This window comes from Manacus candei, unplaced genomic scaffold, assembly GCF_025592945.1.
Source record: "Manacus candei isolate 608988 ecotype Guabito, Panama unplaced genomic scaffold, ASM2559294v1 h1tg000028l, whole genome shotgun sequence".
Lineage (NCBI taxonomy): Eukaryota > Metazoa > Chordata > Aves > Passeriformes > Pipridae > Manacus > Manacus candei.
Window position 1 is genome coordinate 35,421,702 of NW_026138076.1, and position 22,293 is coordinate 35,443,994.

At 43.6% G+C, this 22,293-nt stretch overlaps 2 protein-coding genes and 1 long non-coding RNA gene across 9 annotated transcripts in view; 1 reads left to right on the forward strand and 2 right to left on the reverse strand.

Annotated features, from left to right (window-relative positions):
• UNC5C (unc-5 netrin receptor C) overlaps nucleotides 1-10,641 on the forward strand; it is a 257,215-nt gene extending 246,574 nt beyond the window's left edge. For both annotated transcript variants that reach the window (XM_051789747.1, XM_051789749.1), the window contains 2 exons: nucleotides 3,591-3,769; nucleotides 4,007-10,641. In XM_051789747.1, the coding sequence (XP_051645707.1) occupies nucleotides 3,591-3,769; nucleotides 4,007-4,172 (345 nt within the window). In that variant the 3' untranslated portion in view covers nucleotides 4,173-10,641. The remainder of the gene's footprint in view (nucleotides 1-3,590; nucleotides 3,770-4,006) is intronic.
• Nucleotides 10,642-10,833: 192 nt separating this feature from the next.
• On the reverse strand, nucleotides 10,834-11,423 carry LOC127472118 (uncharacterized). The gene is made up of 3 exons (XR_007904877.1): nucleotides 11,303-11,423; nucleotides 11,070-11,172; nucleotides 10,834-10,936 (listed from the first exon to the last, which is right to left on the reverse strand). It is a non-coding gene; the product is annotated as an uncharacterized LOC127472118 (long non-coding RNA).
• Nucleotides 11,424-13,828: 2,405 nt separating this feature from the next.
• Nucleotides 13,829-22,293, reverse strand: part of BMPR1B (bone morphogenetic protein receptor type 1B) — a 242,618-nt gene continuing 234,153 nt past the window's right edge. For all 6 annotated transcript variants that reach the window (XM_051789776.1, XM_051789775.1, XM_051789778.1 and 3 more), the window contains 3 exons: nucleotides 21,599-21,774; nucleotides 20,123-20,253; nucleotides 13,829-17,792 (listed from right to left, as the gene is read on the reverse strand). In XM_051789776.1, coding sequence (XP_051645736.1) covers nucleotides 17,667-17,792; nucleotides 20,123-20,253; nucleotides 21,599-21,774 — 433 coding nt within the window. In that variant the 3' untranslated portion in view covers nucleotides 13,829-17,666. The remainder of the gene's footprint in view (nucleotides 17,793-20,122; nucleotides 20,254-21,598; nucleotides 21,775-22,293) is intronic.

A 22,293-nucleotide genomic window follows, 5' to 3' on the forward strand; every position in this document is an offset into this window, starting at 1 on the left:
CTGAGATAGACATAAAGAATGGATTAAATCATTGCTTTGTATCTCCTCTTGCGTTTTCCCTTAGTTTCTCTCTTCTGGAAGGAAGAATCGCTCCTTCAAGGGAGTGAGGAGAGCAGCCTTGGTCTCCCTGCTAGTGCTACCTTTCTATGTCTATGTGGAGGAGCTCTTTTCCTACCACTTCCTAATGCATCTCATGAAGCACTGCTTGGTCCTGTTTCCTATCAGTCCATGAGACCCATCATGCCTGATGTTCCTGGAGAAGGAGAAAAGAGAATAGGAAAATTTCAGTGCCACACGTTTCATGAGCTACTCCCCTCTGATCCCACATAATAGCTGCAGTGCAATAGGGAATATCAAATGGTCTAGTTGCAGTAAACTTCTCTCCTCGTATTTTTCTAGTGCTACAGATCCTGACTATTATTTTTAGGCAAGTTTTCTTTTGATGGCTGATATTTTCCAGTAGAAATTTTATCATAAATTTGGCAACATCTTTGCCAGTGCTATATAGAACCTGGAGAACTTTTGCTCCTTGGGGCAGTCAAGTTTGGGACAGAGACCAAGTAACACATTCAAATGTGAAGTGGCATTGACTTCAGTGAATATGCTGGTGGGTTTTATTCCTGGTACCCTTGGCAGCTACGAGGAGCAGACTCTCAGGCAGCAATTACTGCTGGCTGACTTCTGGAAGGGCTGTGAGACCAGAGACAAAAGTTACTTGTGCTATAGGGCCCTAATGTTGTGTGCTATTACCCGTAACATCTGCTTGGTTAGTGGGTGTACAGTTACAGATTCATCTGGGGACTACACAGCATTAAGGACAGATGGTAAAACAAGCATCTTAAACAATTATTGTAATAAGTGCTGCATTGAGGTAATCACTAATTTAACCTCACAGAGAAGAGAAAGAACTGAAAGTAACTTTAATGAAATGCAAGTATACACTATAATCATCTTCAGCTGGTTGTGTGTAATATAGCCTGGTAATAGATTCAGAGGGAACAGGGTAATATTCTTGTCTTGTGCTGTGATCCTATCCATCAAGGATGAATAGAGGGAGTGAATAATACCACTGCTTTCAAGGCTGCCTCCTGCAAAATTGCTCCTTGTTGTTTACACCTTGTGATGTTCCCAAGCCCAAGCACGGGGCAGGAGGACCTTGGGCTGCCAAGAGCTGGCATAGAGGGTCAAATAGGAAAAAATCCAAAATCTCAGAGATTTGATGAGAAGTCACCTGGAACTTGGAAACGGATGATTATGTCTCTAGAAGTGTGGTAAAGACATCAGACCAGGCTTCAGGAAACCTTAGCTGTGGCACCTCACATTTTCTTCTGAGGTTAGGCTAGTGGTATCCAGCTAGTGGTTAAGGATTGCAGGAGTGTGCTGGCATCTTTCTTTATTGCTGGATCTGCCTTTCTGCCTCTGTCACCCTGCAGTAAAAATATAGTAACACAGTTTCCTGCATCCTCCCTTTATGGGCTTTCTTTTTAGTCCCCTGTAAAGGATGTAAGACTTCTCCAGATTAAACCATTTTATACTGGCTTTTACAGCGTCTGCCCCTGGGACTTCAAAAATACAAATGTAATGAGTGCCAAAACATGCACATTTGAAAAGCAGGAGGAAGACTGCAATAAAGGTCCCCCACCATTTGTTTCTGAAGCCCTCTTTTTATCTCCTGGTGTTGATAATCACACAAAAGTGCCACGGCGCAATGCCATGGATACCTGGGTTCCTTCTGTAGCAATCCTGAAACACCTGAGGCTGCAGGCCAGCTTTGGAGCCAGAGCAGCGCTTGTGTCCTTTGGCCCAGAATATAAAGAAAAGGTTATCTCTCTGCAATGCCCCAATCAGCACCCTACTGCTGCTTCCTACCTCCCAGTGCAGGTGAGCCTGCAGGCAGCAGCAGTGTCATAATTTTGCCTGCTCCTGGACAGCTCCTGCTGCCAGACAGTTGGGCAATAACTCATTGCTTGAAGCATTGGGGTTGAGGCAGACAGTCTGTGGTGCAGGGCCTTGAAACCCAAGTACAGATGTCACAATGTCACATTTGCAATGTTAACTGAGGACATTACAGTTAATTCCTTGGTTAGAAATTTCACTGCCTAAAATGCCTTTTCTATTAAAAAAAAAAAAGGAAAAAAATATCATATTTGTAGAGTTAAGATAATTAATTGGTGTAGATAAAAGAATGGAGGCAAAAGATTTAATTTTGTTCATTGCTCATGGATACTGGCTCTCCACTTTCCATCTTTGAATACATTTGGAGTTGGGAAATTGAGGACTGCACATGACTGTGAGCATCTCCAACAAACTCCTTGGGGAGTTTGCAATGGCAGCTTAAATCAGGAGTTACCTGGTTTTAAGACAGTTTTAGATATTACAGGGCGTTCTCAACAGCCAGTTTGACACCAAGCAACAAGACAGCTCACAGAGGTGAAAACAAATTGACATTTAATGACAAGTCTTTAGCAGAACTGTTTCTGGCTGCCTGGGGCTGTGATCTGGATCTCTCCCTCATTTCTGCCAGAAAAGGAGACCAAATTGAGAAATAGATTAAGAAGCGTGAAGGCAGAACCAGCCATGCTTGCTGATTTTTCCACTGGAGGTGGGAAGTGCTGCACATGTGAGCAGCATTCCCACTGCACAGCTGGGCAGCCAGTCAGCATCAATGAGGTCTGGTGGGGCTTTCAGCCACCCTGGAGGACACCAACCATCTAAATTGGCCAGCTACCATTGTCCTATCAACTACCAAGCCTGTGGATGCTAAATCCTTCCAGGCCAAGGAAAAGACAAAATCCTTGCCCAGGAGAGCCACCTGCTGTTATTCCCAGCAGAGCCATGTTAACAGTGGTGTCATGGGGAGCCTCCCAGCTGGGAGGATCACATCAGAGAGAACCAACACCATACCTGCAGGGGACAAGCTGGCTTTGGAGGTGACTTTTCCTTTGAAACACTTGCTGCCATACTGCCTTTGAGCACAGCGCTGGCCTTGGGGAGGGGGGACAATGACTGCCCCCTCCTGAGCACATCTCTTCCAGCTCCATCTATTTCCAGCACAGAGTTGAAGCTGCATAAAAATGAGGGATCAGCTGGTGCCTGGGGCGATATTAACTGTCTGTCTGTCTGTGGTCTGCACAGCATCAGAGGCTTCAGAGAAGCATGGGTCTGCCAGGAGGATGTCAGCGTGTGAGCCTGGTGCTGGCTTGGTGGGGCATGGGGGGCTTGGAGAGATGCTGGGAAGGCGGTTTTTGTCAGCCCAATTCTGTTCTAGTAATAGCAATTTGCTCTGAAATGTGTTGAAATAATGATCTTTCATTATTCCTAGTAAGCGGTTAATTAAGCTGGTCTCAATTTTGTCCAGCCATAGTGATCTTCACCCACAAAAACAAAAAGGAGAAAAAAAAATCTTTTGTCTACCCAAAGTTGATTGTAAATATTTCTCTTTTCCAGCTGACTAACCTAAACACTTGATTGGCAGAGGGCTACAAGTAAAAAGCACTGCATCTCAGAGGATACAGTTCTACAATTGTCTCTGCACTCAGTAACAAAACTGATGGGTTGTTTGAGCTTTTTCCCTGTCTTTCCAATCTCAGGAACCTACTGGCATCGATTATCCTCTCATGGACTCAGCAGGCACCATCACCACCATAGTAGGGCCCAGCGCTTTCAGCATCCCCCTCCCGATAAGGCAAAAGCTGTGCAGCAGCCTGGATGCACCTCAGACCAGAGGCCACGACTGGAGGATGCTGGCCCACAAGCTGAAACTGGACAGGTGAGCAGGGGCTGCTTATGTGTGGTTGGACAGTGAAGTGCCCAGGGAGGTATGTGCAGAAGGGTCTTGTTGGATGTCCCTCTAGGTGAGTGAGAGCAGGTGTACAGGCTGATCAGACTGACTGCACAGGGGATTGACACTTTGACAGCACCAGAAGTGGGGATGGGTTGAAATCATATGAATTCAGGTAGTTTTCATGCAGCTCAAAGAAATGAGTTTCCTTTTGGCTCATTGCAGGTACTTAAATTATTTTGCTACGAAATCAAGTCCCACTGGGGTGATCCTGGATCTCTGGGAAGCCCAGAATTTCCCTGATGGCAACCTGAGCATGCTGGCAGCAGTTCTTGAAGAAATGGGAAGACATGAAACAGTTGTTTCTTTGGCAGCAGAAGGAAATTACTAATGCAGCCTTGGCGTGAACAGGAAGGACAGACGCAGAGAGCAGTAATGCCCTGTTATTGCAAACGAGAATTGAAATGAAAACCCAGACCAATGAGTTACACAAGAGACATTTCAGAGAAGAAAGCAAGGAAGCAAATAAACAAAAAAACCAGCCCTGACCTTCACACATGTTCTCCTTGTACATTATCACAGGATCAAAAAGAAATCATGCAAAGTTGTACCTTGAAAATATAAATCAACATAATGTTCCTCTCGGCTTGGCTGTACGCTGCTTGGTACAGGATTTTACAGTTTCCTAGGAAACGCTTTTTATTGCTATCCAGATATATGGATAAACTTTCTTAACAATCCCACTTTCTATGGATGTTGTTTACATCAAATTCTGGACAGGGGTAAGGAGACTGTCCATGGCTCTTTATATTTTTTGTTTAAAGCCATTCTAGACAAGGCTATGGACAGGTGGTTGTGGCTATTATTGGTTTCTGGTGAATTCAGATTTTGGCTACAATTCTGCACATTGGTTGTCTTGCAATGATCCTCCTGTCATCGTTCTGTTTCCTAGACCTACTTGTAAGAAAAAAAAAAAAGAAAAAGAAAATCAGGGTTTGAGAGGTGTGCATCTGGAAAGCAGGTACTCTGGCTGATAAGCAGGAACACAGGTAATGTTCCCTTCCTTTCCCGAGGCAGCCCCACTGAGCCTGTGTGGAGAACAGCTATAAGATGGTGGGGAATGCAGGATCTGAGTTAGTTTTCAATTCACACCCTTTCCACCCCTTTGCTATATGAGGGGGCCAGATATGCAATTCAGAGTGGTTGGGAGGGAGGGGGATAGAAACGCAGAAAAAAATAAAAGAGAAAAGTTACTATGATAATTTTTTTACTGATTAGTATCTAGTGCAAGGATTATAATTACTATTATTATTACCATTATTACTTTATTTCTAATTTTGTCAGCAACAGAATGAATAATTTCTGATTTTATGGAACCTGTTGTCCCTTTCCTGAAGGTCTTCTAAGACATGTCCTTCTATATGCCATCTGCCCTTCCCTTTGTCAGCTATCATACTCCTCCTCCAAAGTCCTCTGCCAGCCCACACAGGTTGCTCACCTTGTGTTAGCATTGCTGTGCATCATGCTAGACGCAAAGGCAGTATAAACTGGTGACACTCTGCTGAAGTCACTGATCTGCACTCACCAAGTATCTGACCCAACACCCCTCCCTGGGATGTTTTACACCACCCTGGTGCTTTTAGGTTGCTCCAAGAAGCAGTCTTGTCCCAAGGTGGCTATGAACCAGAGGCAGCCTCCCAGTCCAAATACACATGGACCACTGGTTCAAGACCACAGGTGCAAGCATGTGGAGGCACTGACGTTGGCCACCTGATTTGCGCATCCAAGGTGGGTCTTCATATTGTTTGCTTTGTTGTGTAGCGGTCTAAGAGCCAGCAACTCCTGTTTCTTCCCCACAGAGCTGCAGGTACTCACTTTTACTGAAACCCACCATCTTCAGTAATGTTTGCCATGGTTGGGGTTACTGACAGTCCAACCCTCTGCTAGGCCATCTGTGTGTGAGATGCACTTGGTGATCTCCACGGATACTCCCAGGCTTTGCTGCAGCCTGTGTCATGTGGGTCTGTGTAGGGCAATGGAGCAGTGAAGTTGAAATCCCGTGGGCTGCAGTTTGCTGCCTTCACTGTGCTCCTGCCACCACCGCTGCCTAGTCAGGGAGCTGCAGGTTCTCACTGGCTGACCAGGAGATGTTTGTCCCTCTAGGCCACCACAAACAGGTAAAGTTTGAATTCTGCAGAAGGAGCAAACCAAAAATGGTCGTCACTGCAAACGTATTTTGTGTTCTGCTCAGTGAAAAGACTGACTCTTTGATACATGACAGTGAATAGGATTGCTGTAGTTTTACTGCCAGACTTGTCTGTCCTCTACTTCTCACACAAAAAGCCTTTCTTCCGCAGCCCACCCGCTCCAGGTTTCCAGCCAGGCCCTGGTTATTGCTTTTGTGCACACATGCATGCCCCGTCCACATACGTATTCCCACTCCGTATGCTTCCCATGACTGGAGTTGGCTTGTTCTCTTTTGTGGTCTTGGTTTTGTTTTCCCCAAGGCTTTCCATATTGCGCTTTTGAAGGTAACTTTGAAAATGTCATTGGTCAAAATGAAAAGAAAATTTAATCTGACCTTTTTTTCCATTTGACATTTCTGTAGGCTTGGCACCTTTTGTTTCTCAGCTCCCTGACCAGTAAATAAGGTCAATCAAAACCAGTGGGGTTTTGATTGACCGCTGGGCAGTAAGCACAAAAAGTTCCCTTCCTTGTAAGAGGTAACTTGGCAGTTTTCCAACCAGCATTTCAGTGAAAACTGGAGACCAGAGGATATACATTGTAACTTTCAACATCTGTGTGTGTTTAGCCTGTGTAAGCCCCACCTTCTCTTAATGTGGAGATGATATGGACATCCTTTCAACAGCCAACCATCTTCTTTTTCACCTTGGGCATCTGATGCAGCCCATTGCAATGCTAATGTAAATTTTGCTTTTAACTTCAAGAGGCTTGTACTGGGGCTTTCAGCTCTGCCCTTTCTCCACACTTTTTACTCACCTTGGAGCACTAAAATAGGTCTCAGCTTTTTTTTCTTAGTTTGTGCTTCTTCACCTTTCCCATGTGTCCTTCCTTCATGACTCTGCATCCAAGGTGGGTGCATGAGTTGAACTGTCCTTTGACCCTTTCCCATCTTCAGCTCGGTCTGTGTTGGCTGATCCGCAGGCTCACTGGTACTCCCCAGCTCTCAGCTTTTGCCAGGTGGGCAGCATGTGCACCCTTCTCACTGGGGTCATACCAGTGACACCCAGAAAGTGTCTCATAGTTATCTGTATTGCTATGAGTGGATGCTCCTTTTGCCAGCTCTCTGACCTACATTCTCACACCTTCTGCAAGAAGAACAGATGAACAACTTTCTTAAAGTATTCTGGGGCATTTTCCTTTCCCAGCATCACAGTAAAGGGGATTTATTGTGAGGAAAAATACACACTGATTAAGAGGAGCATCCACAGAGGTGGTCAGGAACATAACCGTTCATCACTGAACATGACTAGGGCAGGAGCATCACCATCACTGGGTGGTGGAGCTGCTCTTCTTCCACCCTGGCTGCTCAGAAACCTTCTGTCACCTGCTGCAATCATGAGCTGGATGGTTTCTTCAGCACCTGCTCCATAAGCCTTTGCAGGATCCCAGTGTGGCACTGTGTCAGCTGCCCTGGCCCTGACAGGGCAGGGAGAAGGTTCCTCCATAGAGTCACAGCTCATCCCAGCAGCTCCACACTCATTCTTTACCACTGCTGCCAAAGCAGCTCCCACTTCACCTCACACTTCCCTGCATTAATTTTGCCCAGCTTTTTCTTTTTTTCTGGGGGTACAGCAGTGGCCAGGTGTGCATTGTGGGAGAGGGCTCTGGCAGAGGCTAGTGGTATTCACCAGTTAGCATTCCAATCCTGCTGCCCCAAGGAGGGAGGGTGGGAAGCAAGAGCAGCCAGATCCGCTCAGGGTATTATTTTTCGTGGGAGAAAAACCAGCAGCAGTCCCTCCACTTGGATTGCATGGACACAGTGCCATCTTGTGGGGCTGAGCAGTGGCTCCAGTGTGCTGCTGCCACCACGGCGAGCAACTTCGCGTGGGAAAAGGCTTTCCTGTGGGGTGGCTCTGACAAAGACATTTGGCAGACAGAACAGACTCTTAAAAGTTGTTGTAACATTTTATGTCAGGTAAGCACATCTGCTTTAAAAGAAGAAAAAAAAAAAAAAGGCTGCAGGCTTCTTATCCTCCAGTTATTGCTATTTTTTAAAATGCTTATTGTTTTAGTTGTTCACCCTTGGCTCTGTACCCGAGCAGTCTTGCTGCTCTCCACGCCATCTCTTCATTACATGTTGATTGCTAGCGCTATAAATAGTATATATATTATATAAATATATATAAAATATCTACTGACTTCGAGGAAAACCTTTAATTTCCGAGTAAGAACCATTTATCGGAGGCAGTCCTTTTCATCTGATTTTTTTCTTCAGTTCTTCTTGTGTTGTGTTCTTGTAAAGGTGACTGTCAGTGTATAGGGTAACTTTGGGGTTCGGTTGGTTTTTTTTCCAAAATTTCTGATGGCATTTGGATCCGCTGTATCTCGCTAAACAGTGTAAGACCTAAATGCTGTTTTACTGAATCTTGAAAATTTTGCAGCAGTGAGGGTCTCCCAATATTTGCTTCCATGGGAGACCGAGACTTTTTTCCATCTCGCTGGCAGAAATGCAGACACTCATGAGAGACATGTTGGAGTCTGCAATACCCACAGAGCAAAACATGTCTTTTCCTTGGGTTTCTTCCTATTTCTGTTGCTTACATATAGAATAAATGTATTTACATGCTGTAAGCCCGTCATTGTGGACAGTGTCCTAATGTCTTGTATTGCTACCTACAATAGTTTCTTTTTTGTTCTCCTTTTCTTCTTCTGGGGATGGGGGTATGGGAAAGGGAGGGGTGGGAGGGCCCTTAGACCATTGTATGCTCTAGCCAAGTAGTTACCACAGCTCTGAGGTTATTTTTATACACAATGATACTGTTGAGGTTTGCTTGATTTTGTGTTTGTTTGGTTTTTTTAATCTCATGTCTATGACACTTTACTGTAAACTATCTTACTAAGTGTTCAGAAGTCTTTTCAGGTATTACTCTGGCCTCATCTGGCCATGAAGTAACTTAATGTTTGCAGGCTGGCTTGCTTAATACCAGGCAGTACAAAGATGTGAGTGGTTTGTGAATGGAAACCAAACCTTCAGCCCTTCTCCCACAGGGACTCCAATGAGTTACTGGCTTTGGGGTAACCACCGCAATCCATTCCTAGCTTGCATGTGAAACCTTGAGTTCAGAAAATGAGCTGCACTACAGATTTTTAAATGCTGGAGCATGTATCTCAGACATCCTCTGAAGTGGGAATTTAACAGAAATGTGAAGAGTGTGTGTGTGTGTGTGTGTATATACACATACAGACAAAGGGGAGAAAACAAAGGACTACTGCTGGAGGCTTTTAGCTCTGATGTTAGTTATGGGCATCCTCTTATTACCAATTTTTGCTTGGGAAGGGGAAGGTTAAAATTCAGTGCTGTATCATCACTGCAAGGTCAAATAGGCAGTATATCAAAAGCCAACACAGTAAAAACTGGCAAGTAACTGGAATTGGACTTGAACCAAAGCCACGGAAATGAGCCCTCAAGTTTGGTAGGTCAAGCTCCTTGCTTGAATAGGAGCATTTAGTTTATTTACTTACTTGTCCTTTAAGCTTGACACTGCTCCCTGAAATCTGAAAATCCCTTTATCTGAAAGTCCTTTGATAAACTCTCCCTGTACAAAAAAGCAGTGATAATCCAGTGCTCCCACAAACCTCTATCCTAAATAGGTATTTCACTTTTTCTGTGGTGCTAGTTAAATGTATTTAGTACTAGTTTGGTCTCCTCAACTGCTTACAAAGCCTGCCTTCTTCTCTGAAAGCATCCCATGTCATGGCATGTGAGTACCTTCTGGATGCCTGTGAGGAAGCAGGATGTAATCAGGCAGGGCCCTCCCACAGCTACGAGGTAGCTCTTCGAGCACTGGCACTCTGGTCTCCAGCTGCCAGCTTGCAGCTGATGGGACAATAGCCCCTAGATGAGAAAAGCTTGCACAGCCCTCAGAGCTTCTTTGGCTGCTGCCAGCTGGCTCTTGCTACCACTTGTCAGTAAATTTGGGAGCTTGCACAATACAAATAAAAAGCAAAATCAACCTGGAAAGTAAACAAAATTAAGGAGGAGAGGCAAAACACTCTTCTCCCATAGACCTTCCAAGGTACCTTGCAAAAACACCTGAGCTGAGAGCCAATAACCTACTTTGAAGTAGGGTGTGTAACACAGCTGAGACAGAAGTTGTGGTATTAGCCGGCATTACTCTTTTCACATATCTGCATGGTAGACTTTATTTGCTAAAACATATTCTGTTTGTTATTGTTGAAGAGTGAAAAAAAAAAGTTAAGATGGTATCTTCAGTACCTTTCCAAAGCAAAGAAGGAGGGCCCATAGGAAATGAAACACCTGTGCAACCCAGGTGTATCGCATTTCTCCCTCCTCTTCCCATGTCACAGCTCTACCAGGGTTCATGGGATTTGTTTTCTTTGCTATTCAGATCTGGAGAACTATTTTGGTTTTGATTTCCCTATTGCTGTATCTTCTATGCAATTCCTTTTCTAAAGACTGACTTACTACAGGAGAAGTGCTAGCCATTGCATTATTTGTATTGCTGTACAGTGGAGGTGTGGTTTACTAGTTCTGAGTGTGCCTCTTACCCCCCTCCCTTTTTCTCCTTCCCTCTGTTTGTAAATGCCTGCATTTATTCTGTCAGCCTGACATGTACAAAGTGTAAGAAAGAATTTTTAAACAGGTAATAAATTATATTTATAAGCAACTGGAAAAAAAATGCACCACTACCTTGTGTTCAATTGTTTAGTTCCTGGAAGCTTGGATGGAAAGTGGAGTCTTTTATTTAGTTTCTTTAAAAAAAAAAAAATCTCCTCAAAAGAAATGTTACTGCACATAAGAACTCCTTCTGATGCACTCTCCTTCAGAAGATATCCTTCATGAAATCCACATGCCTGTGCAGGCTGTTTCACTGCACTTCATAAATCCTCATGCTTCCTCATGCTGTTTTACCTCAGCTGCTAGAGGGGAGCTCATCCTGGACAGTTTTCCTGGGGTTTGCATTTCGTGGCCAAAGGTGGAGAAAAGCAACAGGTAAGAAAACGCATCCTTTGCCTAAGAAGTAAAATAAATGCCACTTGGACAAGGTTATTTTGTCCAGCAATACCTGCTTATGTTATTTACCTTGAGCCAGGTGGATACAATGCCCAAACAGCGATGTTCACTCTTCTTGCACCCGCTCCCCATTGTCAGAGATGGTAGTTGTTTCTCCCTGGCCTTGTTAGACCTATTGGGGTCAGTATAAAATTTCTGGGAGTGCAAGAGGCAATTCCCCAGCACAGCTGCATGCTGCTTCTCTCAGCTAGGGTGTGGGGTGACAGTGGGGAAACGGGCATCTCTTACCACCAGTCCCTTACCTGCAGGTCAGCCCCAGGCTGAGGAGCCCACCCTGCCCATTATGGAGGTGATACAGGAGCCTGGGCACTGCCAGAGGCAGCATTATCCCATCCCATCTTGTCCCACCCCATCCCCTGGGGGTGCAGGGTTGCCTGCTGACCCTCGGAGTGTTGCCATGCTGAGCAACACTCAGCCCTTGTCCCCTCACACGCCAGCCTCACAGTGCGCCAGAGAAATGTGCTCACTCGGTAGCTCTCCCTGCAAGCAGCAAGCCAAGGTTAAGTCCAAGCTGAAGCACTCCAATAGCATATGAAGCCAAACAGCACGCAGCCCAAAAGCCAAGAACTTGCAGACAAATGCATTTGCCAGGTTTGTGAGACCCTGCAGCCCAGCTGGAAAAGCGCAGACCTTTAAAAACCCATCCCTGGCATGCCTGGATTACAGCAAGCTATTCCCGAGGTGTAAGGTAGTTTTATTCTGTATTCCTCCTGTTGCAATGTTTAACGTGAGCTATGTGGCAGGCAGAAGACAACTGCTCGGGCTGTTCTCCCTGAGCACAGGACAGCTAATGCTTCTTAACAAAGTGTATCACTAACACAAGGCTCCTCCATCTCCCATGCAATCTCTGCCTCCTGGCTCCTGTAACTTATTGGCTCTCAACAGGCAGCAATTCTTCACAGGACGACATGCAGCCTCACGGTACCAGCTCATGCAGTTGTCCCTTGCAGCTACTGGGGACAGAGCTGGGGACTGGCAGGTCACCGAGCCAAGACCTGACACCATATGAAATACTGCACATTGCTCATTGTACGTCGAGCATGGCACAGAGCTGTGACCAAGCACCAGTGACAGGTTTACTCCATCCAAAAGCCACCAGGCCTTTGGGAACATGGAGGGAAAATGATTTGGTTTTTTATTATTATTTTATGATTATTTTCTCTGTTGTAGGAATAGTTAGATTATATATGAAGCTTGAAGCTATGATGTGAGGGGAGGATCTGTATCCCAAGGGACAAAAGACACAACTTTGGCTACAACGTGGTCCAGCAGCTAAAGAGAGCTGAGCTGCAGACAGGGCTGGTTTCTGCAAAACTGTGCCCATGTTGGACAGTTGCTGCTTTTAGATTTCTTGGTGTCTGTCTGTCTTTCCCTTTACATACTCAGCCTTCACAGGAGACAAGTTCTTCTTTGTCCATCCCACCATTCCCACCCTGTCCATGTGTATTGCCGAATTTCCTTTGGTTTCTGACACCCCTAAGGATTGGTGTCTCCCATAGCGTGCAGTCTTTGCATTGCCCCAGCAGTTCCCTCCTCATTTTCAGGGACTTATCCTTCAGGTACCTGACAAGTAGCTGTTCTTCTTGAGACTCCTGGAAGAGTCTGCTCTGGTGTTGCTACCTTTGAAGGTGGGACTGCAACTCTCCTTCCCAGGAGAGGCACGGTTCAGTGTGTTTGACAAGGAAGCAGAGCTCCAATTTTGGCAGGGGACAGTAGCATGACTGCCAACCTTGAATGGAAGGGAAATAGTCCCAACATTGCTTGCAGTTGCAGACGATACACTAGTAGCTACCTAAGTCCAAGGCTAAATAGCACCTAGCAAGGTGGAGAAGAAAGAAAATGACAACAGAGCCTAAGACTGCCCCAAAAAGCCATACTTAGAAAGTTAGGCCAGGACAAAGCAAGCAGGATGGGAGGAAGAAAGCAGCTGCAGAAACACTGATCTCAGCAGCATGTTGGAGAAGGGGCAGCCCAAACAGGCTGTGCTGGAGCAACACATTGCCTTCAGCACCATGCAGCCAAAGCAAGCAGAAACAGACCTCAAAATATGGGATACAGTAACATGCCAGGGACAACTGCAGCAAGCACAGGGCTTTCCCCACCTGGATTTGGCCAGGTCAAGGGAATGCAGAAATGTTGCTGAAGAATAATTGCAATGCTCTGCCACTGATCACAGATGGTGTGGGGCAAAGCAGGAGGGCTGCAGGGGCTGCATGAAGGTGGCAACTAAGGGCCAATTGCTGTTTACATACTTCTCTGAAAATAACCAGCAAGGCAATTAAACTAAGAAACACTGAGCTGAATCTGCAACACAGCACCGCAGAATGAGAAGATGCTCCAGCTGTAAGTACGACTACATACAAATATCTCCCTACATGTAGTGGTATACATGATCCAATGTCTCTCAGTATTAAGCAATGCCATGTTTCGGCTGATGCTGTGTATGTAGGTTGGAACTTTCTCACCTGAAGCATGGAGCTGAGAATTCTATCTTCAGCCTGTGCACAAATGACCTCCTGTGCTTGTGCTATTAAAAATAGTAGTCAAAATTCATAAATATGTGGCAGAATGAAGGGGGATCTCAATAAAATATTATGCAAATGCCAAATTTCTATAGATTTACATAATCAGCCTCAAAATGCGAGTGACTGCTCTATTAGTGATAACACTATTTTAATTACTATTTTTCTCTTCAGTGAGTTGTGAAAGGAGTGATGCTTTTTTATGCCAGTGGAAACATATGCAACTTATTGCTGTTTACTTGTTTGCTCAGAGGAAAAATCTTATAAAAATAAAATAAATAAAATGAAGCACAGTCAAAATAATTTAGCCAGGGATATGAAACCCAAAGATAGTGCTTTTCAAGCACATGAAAAGGAAATAGAAGTAAAAGCAATCTCTGTCATGGGGAGATGGAAACAATTTTATTTGGGGGGAATGTTAAAACAACCATATACAATTTGAACAAATACAACGTAACACAGTTTGTTCCCCAAGTTTTCTAATTACAGTATTTACAGGTTTAATAAGGCACTGGTTCTCAAAAAAGAACACATATTAGTTTCTTAGTCTTTACATTGTCAACCTTTTCTTTAATAGAAATAACTTTGTGCTAGAGAAAGGATAGCAGTTGCTAGATGGCATCTCTCTTCCTTTTTTTAATTTCTTCTCCCACTTACCTATGCCATCTTACCTATGCCAGTCAGAAACTAAACTAAACTTCCTTCAGTGATTTACATTTGAAAAGTGGATTTCTAGACCTGTGGGCACTGAAGTCACAATTATCTTCACCACTGACTTCCAAGCCCTCACCAATGCGCACTGTGAAACCACCCAAATCTGGAATTGACATTAAAAGGCCACACCTGGCAAAATAAACATATAACCTGTAGTCTCTGTACATGCTGAAAGCATAATAATGACACATTGAGTGTTACAGAAAGTCAGCCATGCAGGCCGTAACTCGAATGTCACAGTGCTAGAACAAACAACCTCCACACTTGCCTTAGGCTGTTTCCTGGCCTTAGAAATAGCCCTTTACAATACCATCTATTACAGTGGGTAGGAGATTTGAGGGCAAAATCTGGCCTTTTGAGTCTTGATAGAAAATAGGCAGGCACTAGTTATACAACTGCAGACTGTTTGCTTTCTCAGTGTGTGTCTCCTCATATATATATATATATATATATATATTTATTTTCCTATATAGCACTGTTGTAGTGATTTTTCATTTATGCATTTTCATAAATAAATATTATGCTTTATTTAGTGCTTTATGATCCATAATAGTTTACTCTTAATCCACAATACTGGAGCTATTCCAGACTTGCAACTGAATATATATATATATTTTTACATATATATATATATATAAAACACATAAACTTGGAACATTTAACATACACACTTTATGTAACCTATCAACCAGTATCTTAGATCCTTTTCTCTTGGACCAAAAAAAAAAAGCAAAAATTGCTCAGAAAACCAGCGACTGGCCCTTTCTCTTGCAACACACTGAGGGCAGGTGCCGGGGCATGGGCATGCCTCATGTCTGCCAGCGGGCAAAGCACCCTCCGAAACATTTCTCAGGAGAGCCATGATAATTATAAAAAAAAAAAAAAATCTGTTTCAGGAAGGTAGAGGTGAAACACACCTAAACACAGGAGGTAATAGGCATCCCTGCTGTGTGACTGCTTACCTGGGACCTGCAGGGACCAGGCTCAGCGATCGACTGAGCCTAGTCCCAGCTGCTGCCAAAGTCAGCGGTCCCATCCGCTTCTTCCGAGCTGAGAAACCTTGGTTATACAGAGCTGTGCTGGTGTTTATGAAAAGGAGTGAAACTAGAAACCCCATGGCTCCATTTGCTAAGACAAAAAAAGGTGAAGAGAGGCTGGGCTGTCCTCATTTTGGACCACAAATCTCGAAGCCAAGGCAGCCAAGGAGTGGAGCAAACTCTACTCTCAGCTTCAGAAGCATGCTATTTTTTAAGGACAGGAAAACCATCATCACCTCTCTTGGGGTCAGGATTTGGTGTACTATTTAACTCTCAGAGATTTTCTTTTTGTATTGCATTGCTTGGCAGTTTTACGCAGGGAAACTGCACTGCAGAAGAAGCGCTCTAATTAACAAAAATCCTCTGATTAAGCCTTTTGACACCTATAATCATGGAGGTCTTGCTGGTTTTCTTGAACCTGCGCATTTTCTCTGTTAGCTTGAAAGTATAAAATGTTAATTTTTCCAGCTAGAAATACCTTTAGGGAGCTGTGAAACTAAACCCCAATTATATACCTACCTACCACAAATAAATCAGTTTTGTCCAAAAAGGGAAAAAAAAGAAGCATTACAGAAGTGCTGAGGCTAAATCCAGCATGGCAATTATTTCAGTTCTGAAATAGGCTTAGCATAATCAAAGCAGCATTTGTAAGGACTTATTTCAATATTAAGCTGAACACCATCTAGTGAAACAGGACATAGGTGGGCAAGAAAATTTTAAAAAATAAAATAAGGGTAAAAAAGGGTAAACCAGTAACTCCCACATAGCTCAGCTTTAATAATCTGATGAAGAACAGAACCTTTCCAAAGAAAACACTTCACAGGGAATATTTCACCTCTCATTTCCCTTTGTGTAGTATTAGCATTGCAGCAACTGCTGCAACCTCAGGAAGGAGGAACAAGGAAAGGCAGTAATTACATTTCCCATTGCTCTTCTCCCCTAAAAGCTTCTCTTGCTTCCTCTTGGGAACTAACGCAGCCCCAGCTTGGCAGCCAAGCCTGTCACTACTGCACGGTGGCTGCCAGAGGTATGGAGGCTGCTGGAAGGCCACCCAAAATAGTAATGCAGATGAAGCTTGAGCCAAATTGTTAGGTGTCTCTCACTACAGCAGAAGAAGTGCTGGAGGCAGGTGCCCACTGCGCCCGCGGTGCCCAGCTCTCACCACCCGCATAAGTCTCATGCTCCTTCCCTGTCATTTCTTATGACCATGAGGCACCAGGTATCCTTACACTTAAAGAAAAATTATTACCACCCCAGAGATGGGCATTTTTGAGTTTTTTAACTTTCCCTTAAAAAAAGGAATACAGATTATATTTTTTCCTCCACTGTGGTTGTAGATGGGTCCCTCACTTTTACACAAATGAAAGAGCAAGTTAATAATTCCTTCTCACAGGGAACTTCCTCTTACCCAGCAGTTGTTTATGTGTGTCACAGCAGTTTCAAATTCACCAGCAGATCCAAATATGTACTTCATTTCCACTCACACGCAAAGGTTTTTTTGCAGTGGGGGAAAAGAAAGAAAAAAAAGAAAAGCCAAGAAAAGGGGCACTTGTTTATCATCATGGCACTATCCCCATCAGATTTCCTGGAAACACAAAGAGCTTCTTCAAACAAGTCACACTAACCATATTCATATAGCTCCCAATTACCTTAAATGAAGGATGACCTTCCCTGGCATAGGCCACCCCACACCAATCATGGCAAGGATGTAACTGGGCTCCATCTCTGTACTGTGAGAACTACTTGCACATGAAAGGTTATGGAAAGTTATCTCTACAAATAGGTGGCTTTTAAGACAGTCTCCATTACAGCTCCTCTGAGCTACACAGACTCACTCACCTTTTTTTTTTTTTTTAATTGCTGGAGTGCAATAATCTTTTCATAAATGAAACAGTTGGTTTGCTTTCATTTTCAGCAGTTCCCTCCAAATTTTTTTAATGTAACAATATACATCTTTTTTACTTCTAACCAAAAGTTTTATTTTCATAAAATTTAAAGCAGTATCTTTTTTAAACAATCAAAATAATAATAATAACAATAATAATAATAAAATAATAAGTGGCTTTCATGGAAAGCAACATGCATAATCTTAAACCAGTTACTAAAACTGTATTTCCCCATGTAAACAAGGGCAGACAAGCCTCTTTCGATCTCACATGTCAAAATTCGGGTGATTTTTGCAAAGGATAGTCTCTTCAAAACTTACAGCTGCTCTTAAGCATGATTCTGTTCAAGGTACTTATTAGTGAAGACTTTCGATACCTCTTCAGGACTTCTGCCTGCACAAGAAAGTCCGTTTCCATGGGCCTCCACAAGAGCTGCCTCTGGCAGAGTCAAAGCTTAATGTCCTGCGACTCTGACATTTTGGCAAGTGTTTTCTTGACCCGCAGGGCTGTGAGCCGGGAGGCAGGGTTGTGAGCCCAGCACTCCATCATCAGCTTCCCCATCTGCCGCAAGCACTGTGGAGAGAAGCAGGAGAGAAAGTCCCATCTGGATCAGTGGAAGAGGAGATTGCAGTTGTTGGAAATGCTGAAAAGCTGAAGGGAAAAGGTCTTTTCTAAGGGCAGATGAAAAAAATACAACATGCTGGCTGATGGTGCCTTCCAAAAGCTTTTGTTTTCTGTATATTAAGGAGAGTTCTCCAAATATGAAAATTGCTCTTATAATTTTTGACAAGCTATAGTCTAGACTTGGTTGTACACTCCATAAAAGCCCTTTTCTTATTTCCCCTTTCCCAAACCCATGCAGTCTGATCTGCACAAGTGTGGCTCTGTACAGTGAGCCCTTTGCTGCACAAATTTAGTGGAATTTGTTTTCCTCAGCCAGCAATCAATCTCTGGGTTCAGACCAGCACAAGCATGAAGCATGCAACTACAGCTCCTGCCCAGCCATCTGTACTGTGAAGTCCCCTACAAGCACCCAGCTCAGCTCTACACTGTCCTACTCCATCCCTTGCTCACTTCTGAAACATAGCCAGATCCTCCTCTGACTCCCAGCAACAACTCCCTCGCTGACAGCATCTCAGCATTGCCTTTGACATCCTGGAAAAGCAGCACACGCTCCTGTTCTGCCTCTACCACCTTCTTCCAAACATAACGCACCACATAAGCCACTGCAGCCACGTGATGACCCCACAAGCCTATGGATTTATGCTACCTGAAGTACTTGCTTGCTACAATAGGAAAAGAGAAGTTTTCCATCTCATCCAACTTGCTCTCGGTTTTCATGAGACTTCTGGCTCAGAAGCAGTGCAGAGCCTGAAAGGCATTACACATAAACACCACCAGCAGTGCCCAGACTAGCTGAACACATTTCAGATTACTGTAGATTTTTATAAATGCATTTTTGGTAATACACAAGCACTGTGCAATAACAAATTTACCTCCTATTGCTGGAATGCCTGAAGAGGGATTACCGAGGACACTAACCAATTAATCAAGAACAACAAGCCTCCCCAGTCCTCAATATGTGTGGTGACAGACCAAACACATACTGCATGCCACCCCACAAAAGCCCTTCCCAGGACTGCTACTAACAGAGCTTCCTCCAGTGTTTACAATCCCAGTCTGAAGACTCAAAGGGATTGGGCTAGGGAGAGGATGAGGCAGGTGAGTTTTGGTTAGATCTTCCCACACTGGCTGTTCCACAAACCCTCAAGCCACCAAGAGAGGTTGCTTCATTTTTGCCTCCCATTCCCAAATTGCCTACATCTCACGCCCCCTAAATCTACCTGCAGAATATTCATCTACATGCTGCTCTTTCCAAACAGCAGCTGTCTTTTGTGACTGTAGAAAACTTTACAGCATTAAACTATACCAATTAACATGTTTAATGATGCCCCCTCCACAGCATCTCAAAGAGCCATTGGCAGGTTTGCCTGTGGTACCTCAACTGTTCATCTCTGATCCCACAAGCACACCTTTGCTTTGTTACAGATGCTGAGAAGGGAGAGTTCAGATACTCCCCCACCCCTTTCACCTCCTGATTTTACAATGGAAAGCATTTTCTGCCTACTACATCTCCTTTGAAAGGCCACTTCTGTAGTCCTCTTTGCTAAAATGCAAATAGGTATATGAGCACTTTTTTCTGTAAGATGTAGAAGGGTGAGCAACTGGTGCCCCTCAGTGCAGCCCAGCTACTGTAGTCAGTGCTATTGGCCATCAATACCATAAGTGAAATGTAATATCTTGTGCTCATGTTAGCACAAAATCACAGTAAAATTATGTTTCCAAGCCTGCTCCCCTGTGATCACAGAAAAGCTGTATGCTCATTTGATTTCAAAGAGACAAAAGACATTTCCTTCTTAAAAAAATAAAATAAAGGAAGAAGGTTGGAATTACAGCCCAAACAGCAGTACACACTGAAGAGGCTGCTAGTATACCAAGTATGTTGCCACTTCATTACACAAAATAATTTCTCTTACAAAAGAGAAAGTTTTGGCTAGCCACTGAATTGATGCCTTTAATGCCAGGAGCAGAGAGCAAAATGAATGCAAGAAGCAAGCAGAGAGACTACGAAGGTCTGACCACAGCCTGCTATCACTGTGGAATCTAGTAGACAGCACTTGAGGAACCTGCTTGCAAATACGATAGGCTATGGCCCGTGGGGCTCTGAAACCTTCAGTGGGGCTCTCTGAGAAGGTCCTGCTCCTGCCCAAGCCCTGTTACACTGTGACTGCTGCTATCACCAGTGGTAAATGTCCTCCTCCCTCAAAATGATGCAGAATTGGGTCAGTCTCACTCACTCGCTCTGATCAAAAACACAGACTGCATATTAAGAGGGACAATACCTCATCACTGCTCCATCTGTTGGGAAATGAGGGGCGTAGTCTCTTGATGCACACAATCTCCCGCATGTCCTCATACGAGGGGTCGCTGGGCACAAGGTCATGATATGGAAGCTGATATTCCTCTACTATTCCTGAAAGAATCAATTAGTTGCCCGTCACTTGCAGAAAACAACTTCCACTGCCCTCTTCCCCTCTCATTTTATAACAGATTGGCCATACCGTTTAACAGTTAGATGTACTTCTCCTTAAAAGGATTTCCCTGCCCTAGGAGTTTATTCCACAGTCAAGTTCCAATGTAACCACGGCCATGAAAAGACTGGCCAGGTATCTTAATCCAAAAGTGTAGTTACTTGCCAAATGAGACAGTTTCCACCACTGCTGTTCAGTCCAGCAATCTCCATGAGGTTCTCACAGAAAGAGCTATTAATATAGGTTCTGTATCAGAGTAATTTGGCAGAGTTAGGTCTCTTTCTTATCAGAGGACCTGGAATATATTAAAGGGCATTCTGTGCCCTTTCAGAACATAGAAAGGTACCATCCTTTGTGCACAGCAACAATGACAAAAGTATTACAGATTTAACATCACATCACTGCAATACACTTCACCAGGTTTTAAACACAGGGATCATGCTGCTGATCAGTGACATTCAGTTCCTGTAGGGTAAGCACTCAGCACAATATTGCAGGCCGTAAAGACTCATAAAGCATAGTGAAGGTAGTGGAGACCCAAGAGAGACATGCTCTACTCTTGTCACCAAACTGGCATGTAATTGCTGCCAAGTCATTTCTCTGCATTTAACTTTCTCAGTGACAAAGGAGAGGTAATAACACCCATCATTTCTGCACTACGCTAAGCCCTATGTGCAGAAAGCACACGTAGCTTATGCGTACAAGGATGGATCTATGCCTTGAGTCTGCAGCTGGCTGCATTGCTTTGTCTTTGCTGTCCTCACACTTCATCTCCTGATATCAGAAAGCAATTAAAATGGACATCATTGGTATGACAGAGATGTAATAAGTACCACTTCCCTCTGGTTTTTTTGCTACTTGTCTTGCAAACATTCTTTATTTCAAATAGGAGCACAGTAAACCCCAAATTGTTTGTTCTCCTCCTTTTATATAACTCCAACAAAACAAATAAATCACTATTTTCTTTCTACTAAATTAGCTACCACACCCAGTCCAGCAGAAACATGATGCCTTTGGAAAAGGCCCCCAAATGAGTTCCATACTTCTTCTTCAATGCAGGCATCTGCTGCCTTCAAACAAGCCATTAAAATATAGTCTAAATCTCTGCTGTTGAAATAGCACTGACTCATATTTTAAGTTTCAACAAGATAACAGATATTAAGAGAGTTACCTGTATGTTTTATCCACATTTGTTTATTACTGTAAAAACAATAACCCAGAGAAAAAGATGTAATGGAAGATTTGAGGTTCACTGACACAATTAAAACCGATCTCCCAGCTCTTTACCTCCTGAAACACATCTCCTTGCTATCTCCCAGAGGATGAGTCCAAAACTGTACATATCAGCCATGATATAGGACTGAAAGTGATTTCTATTCAAGCTTTCATCCAGCACCTCAGGAGGCATATAACGTTTTGTTCCTACTCGGGTATTTGGAGGGATGTCTACCTCATTTGTATCACTAAAAGAAAAGGAGGAGAAAAAAAGGGCATCAGACATGGAACAAAGTGGCTTGAAAAGAAAGTAATTTAGATGGGAGATGTAGTACATTCACACCACATCCACTCTCAAAAAAGGTCAAAAGTAATGCATAATCTTAATGGAACAATTTTTGCAAGAAAAGCCTCTTAGTGTGAAGGCAATCCTCCTTAAAAGGCTGACCTGCCTGAGGCTATGTTAAGCATTCAAATGCAGAACCACAATGGAGATAAGACTCAACAGGGATGCTGTAACATTTGTGAGATTTCATTAGCATTAGCCCAAGCTCTAATGTTAGTGATAACAATCAAATCTTCATTAAATGCTGTTTTCCTAACATACTCCACCACCTAGTGCTTTAGCCTTAGCAATTAATGGAGGATACTAAATAGCACAGTATCACTTAGTGTTAGCACATCAGATCTGTGAGGAAGAGGGATCTAATTGTTATTTTCTGCATGTATTATGTTTGATCTCTTCCAACCTTTACACATCGAGATAT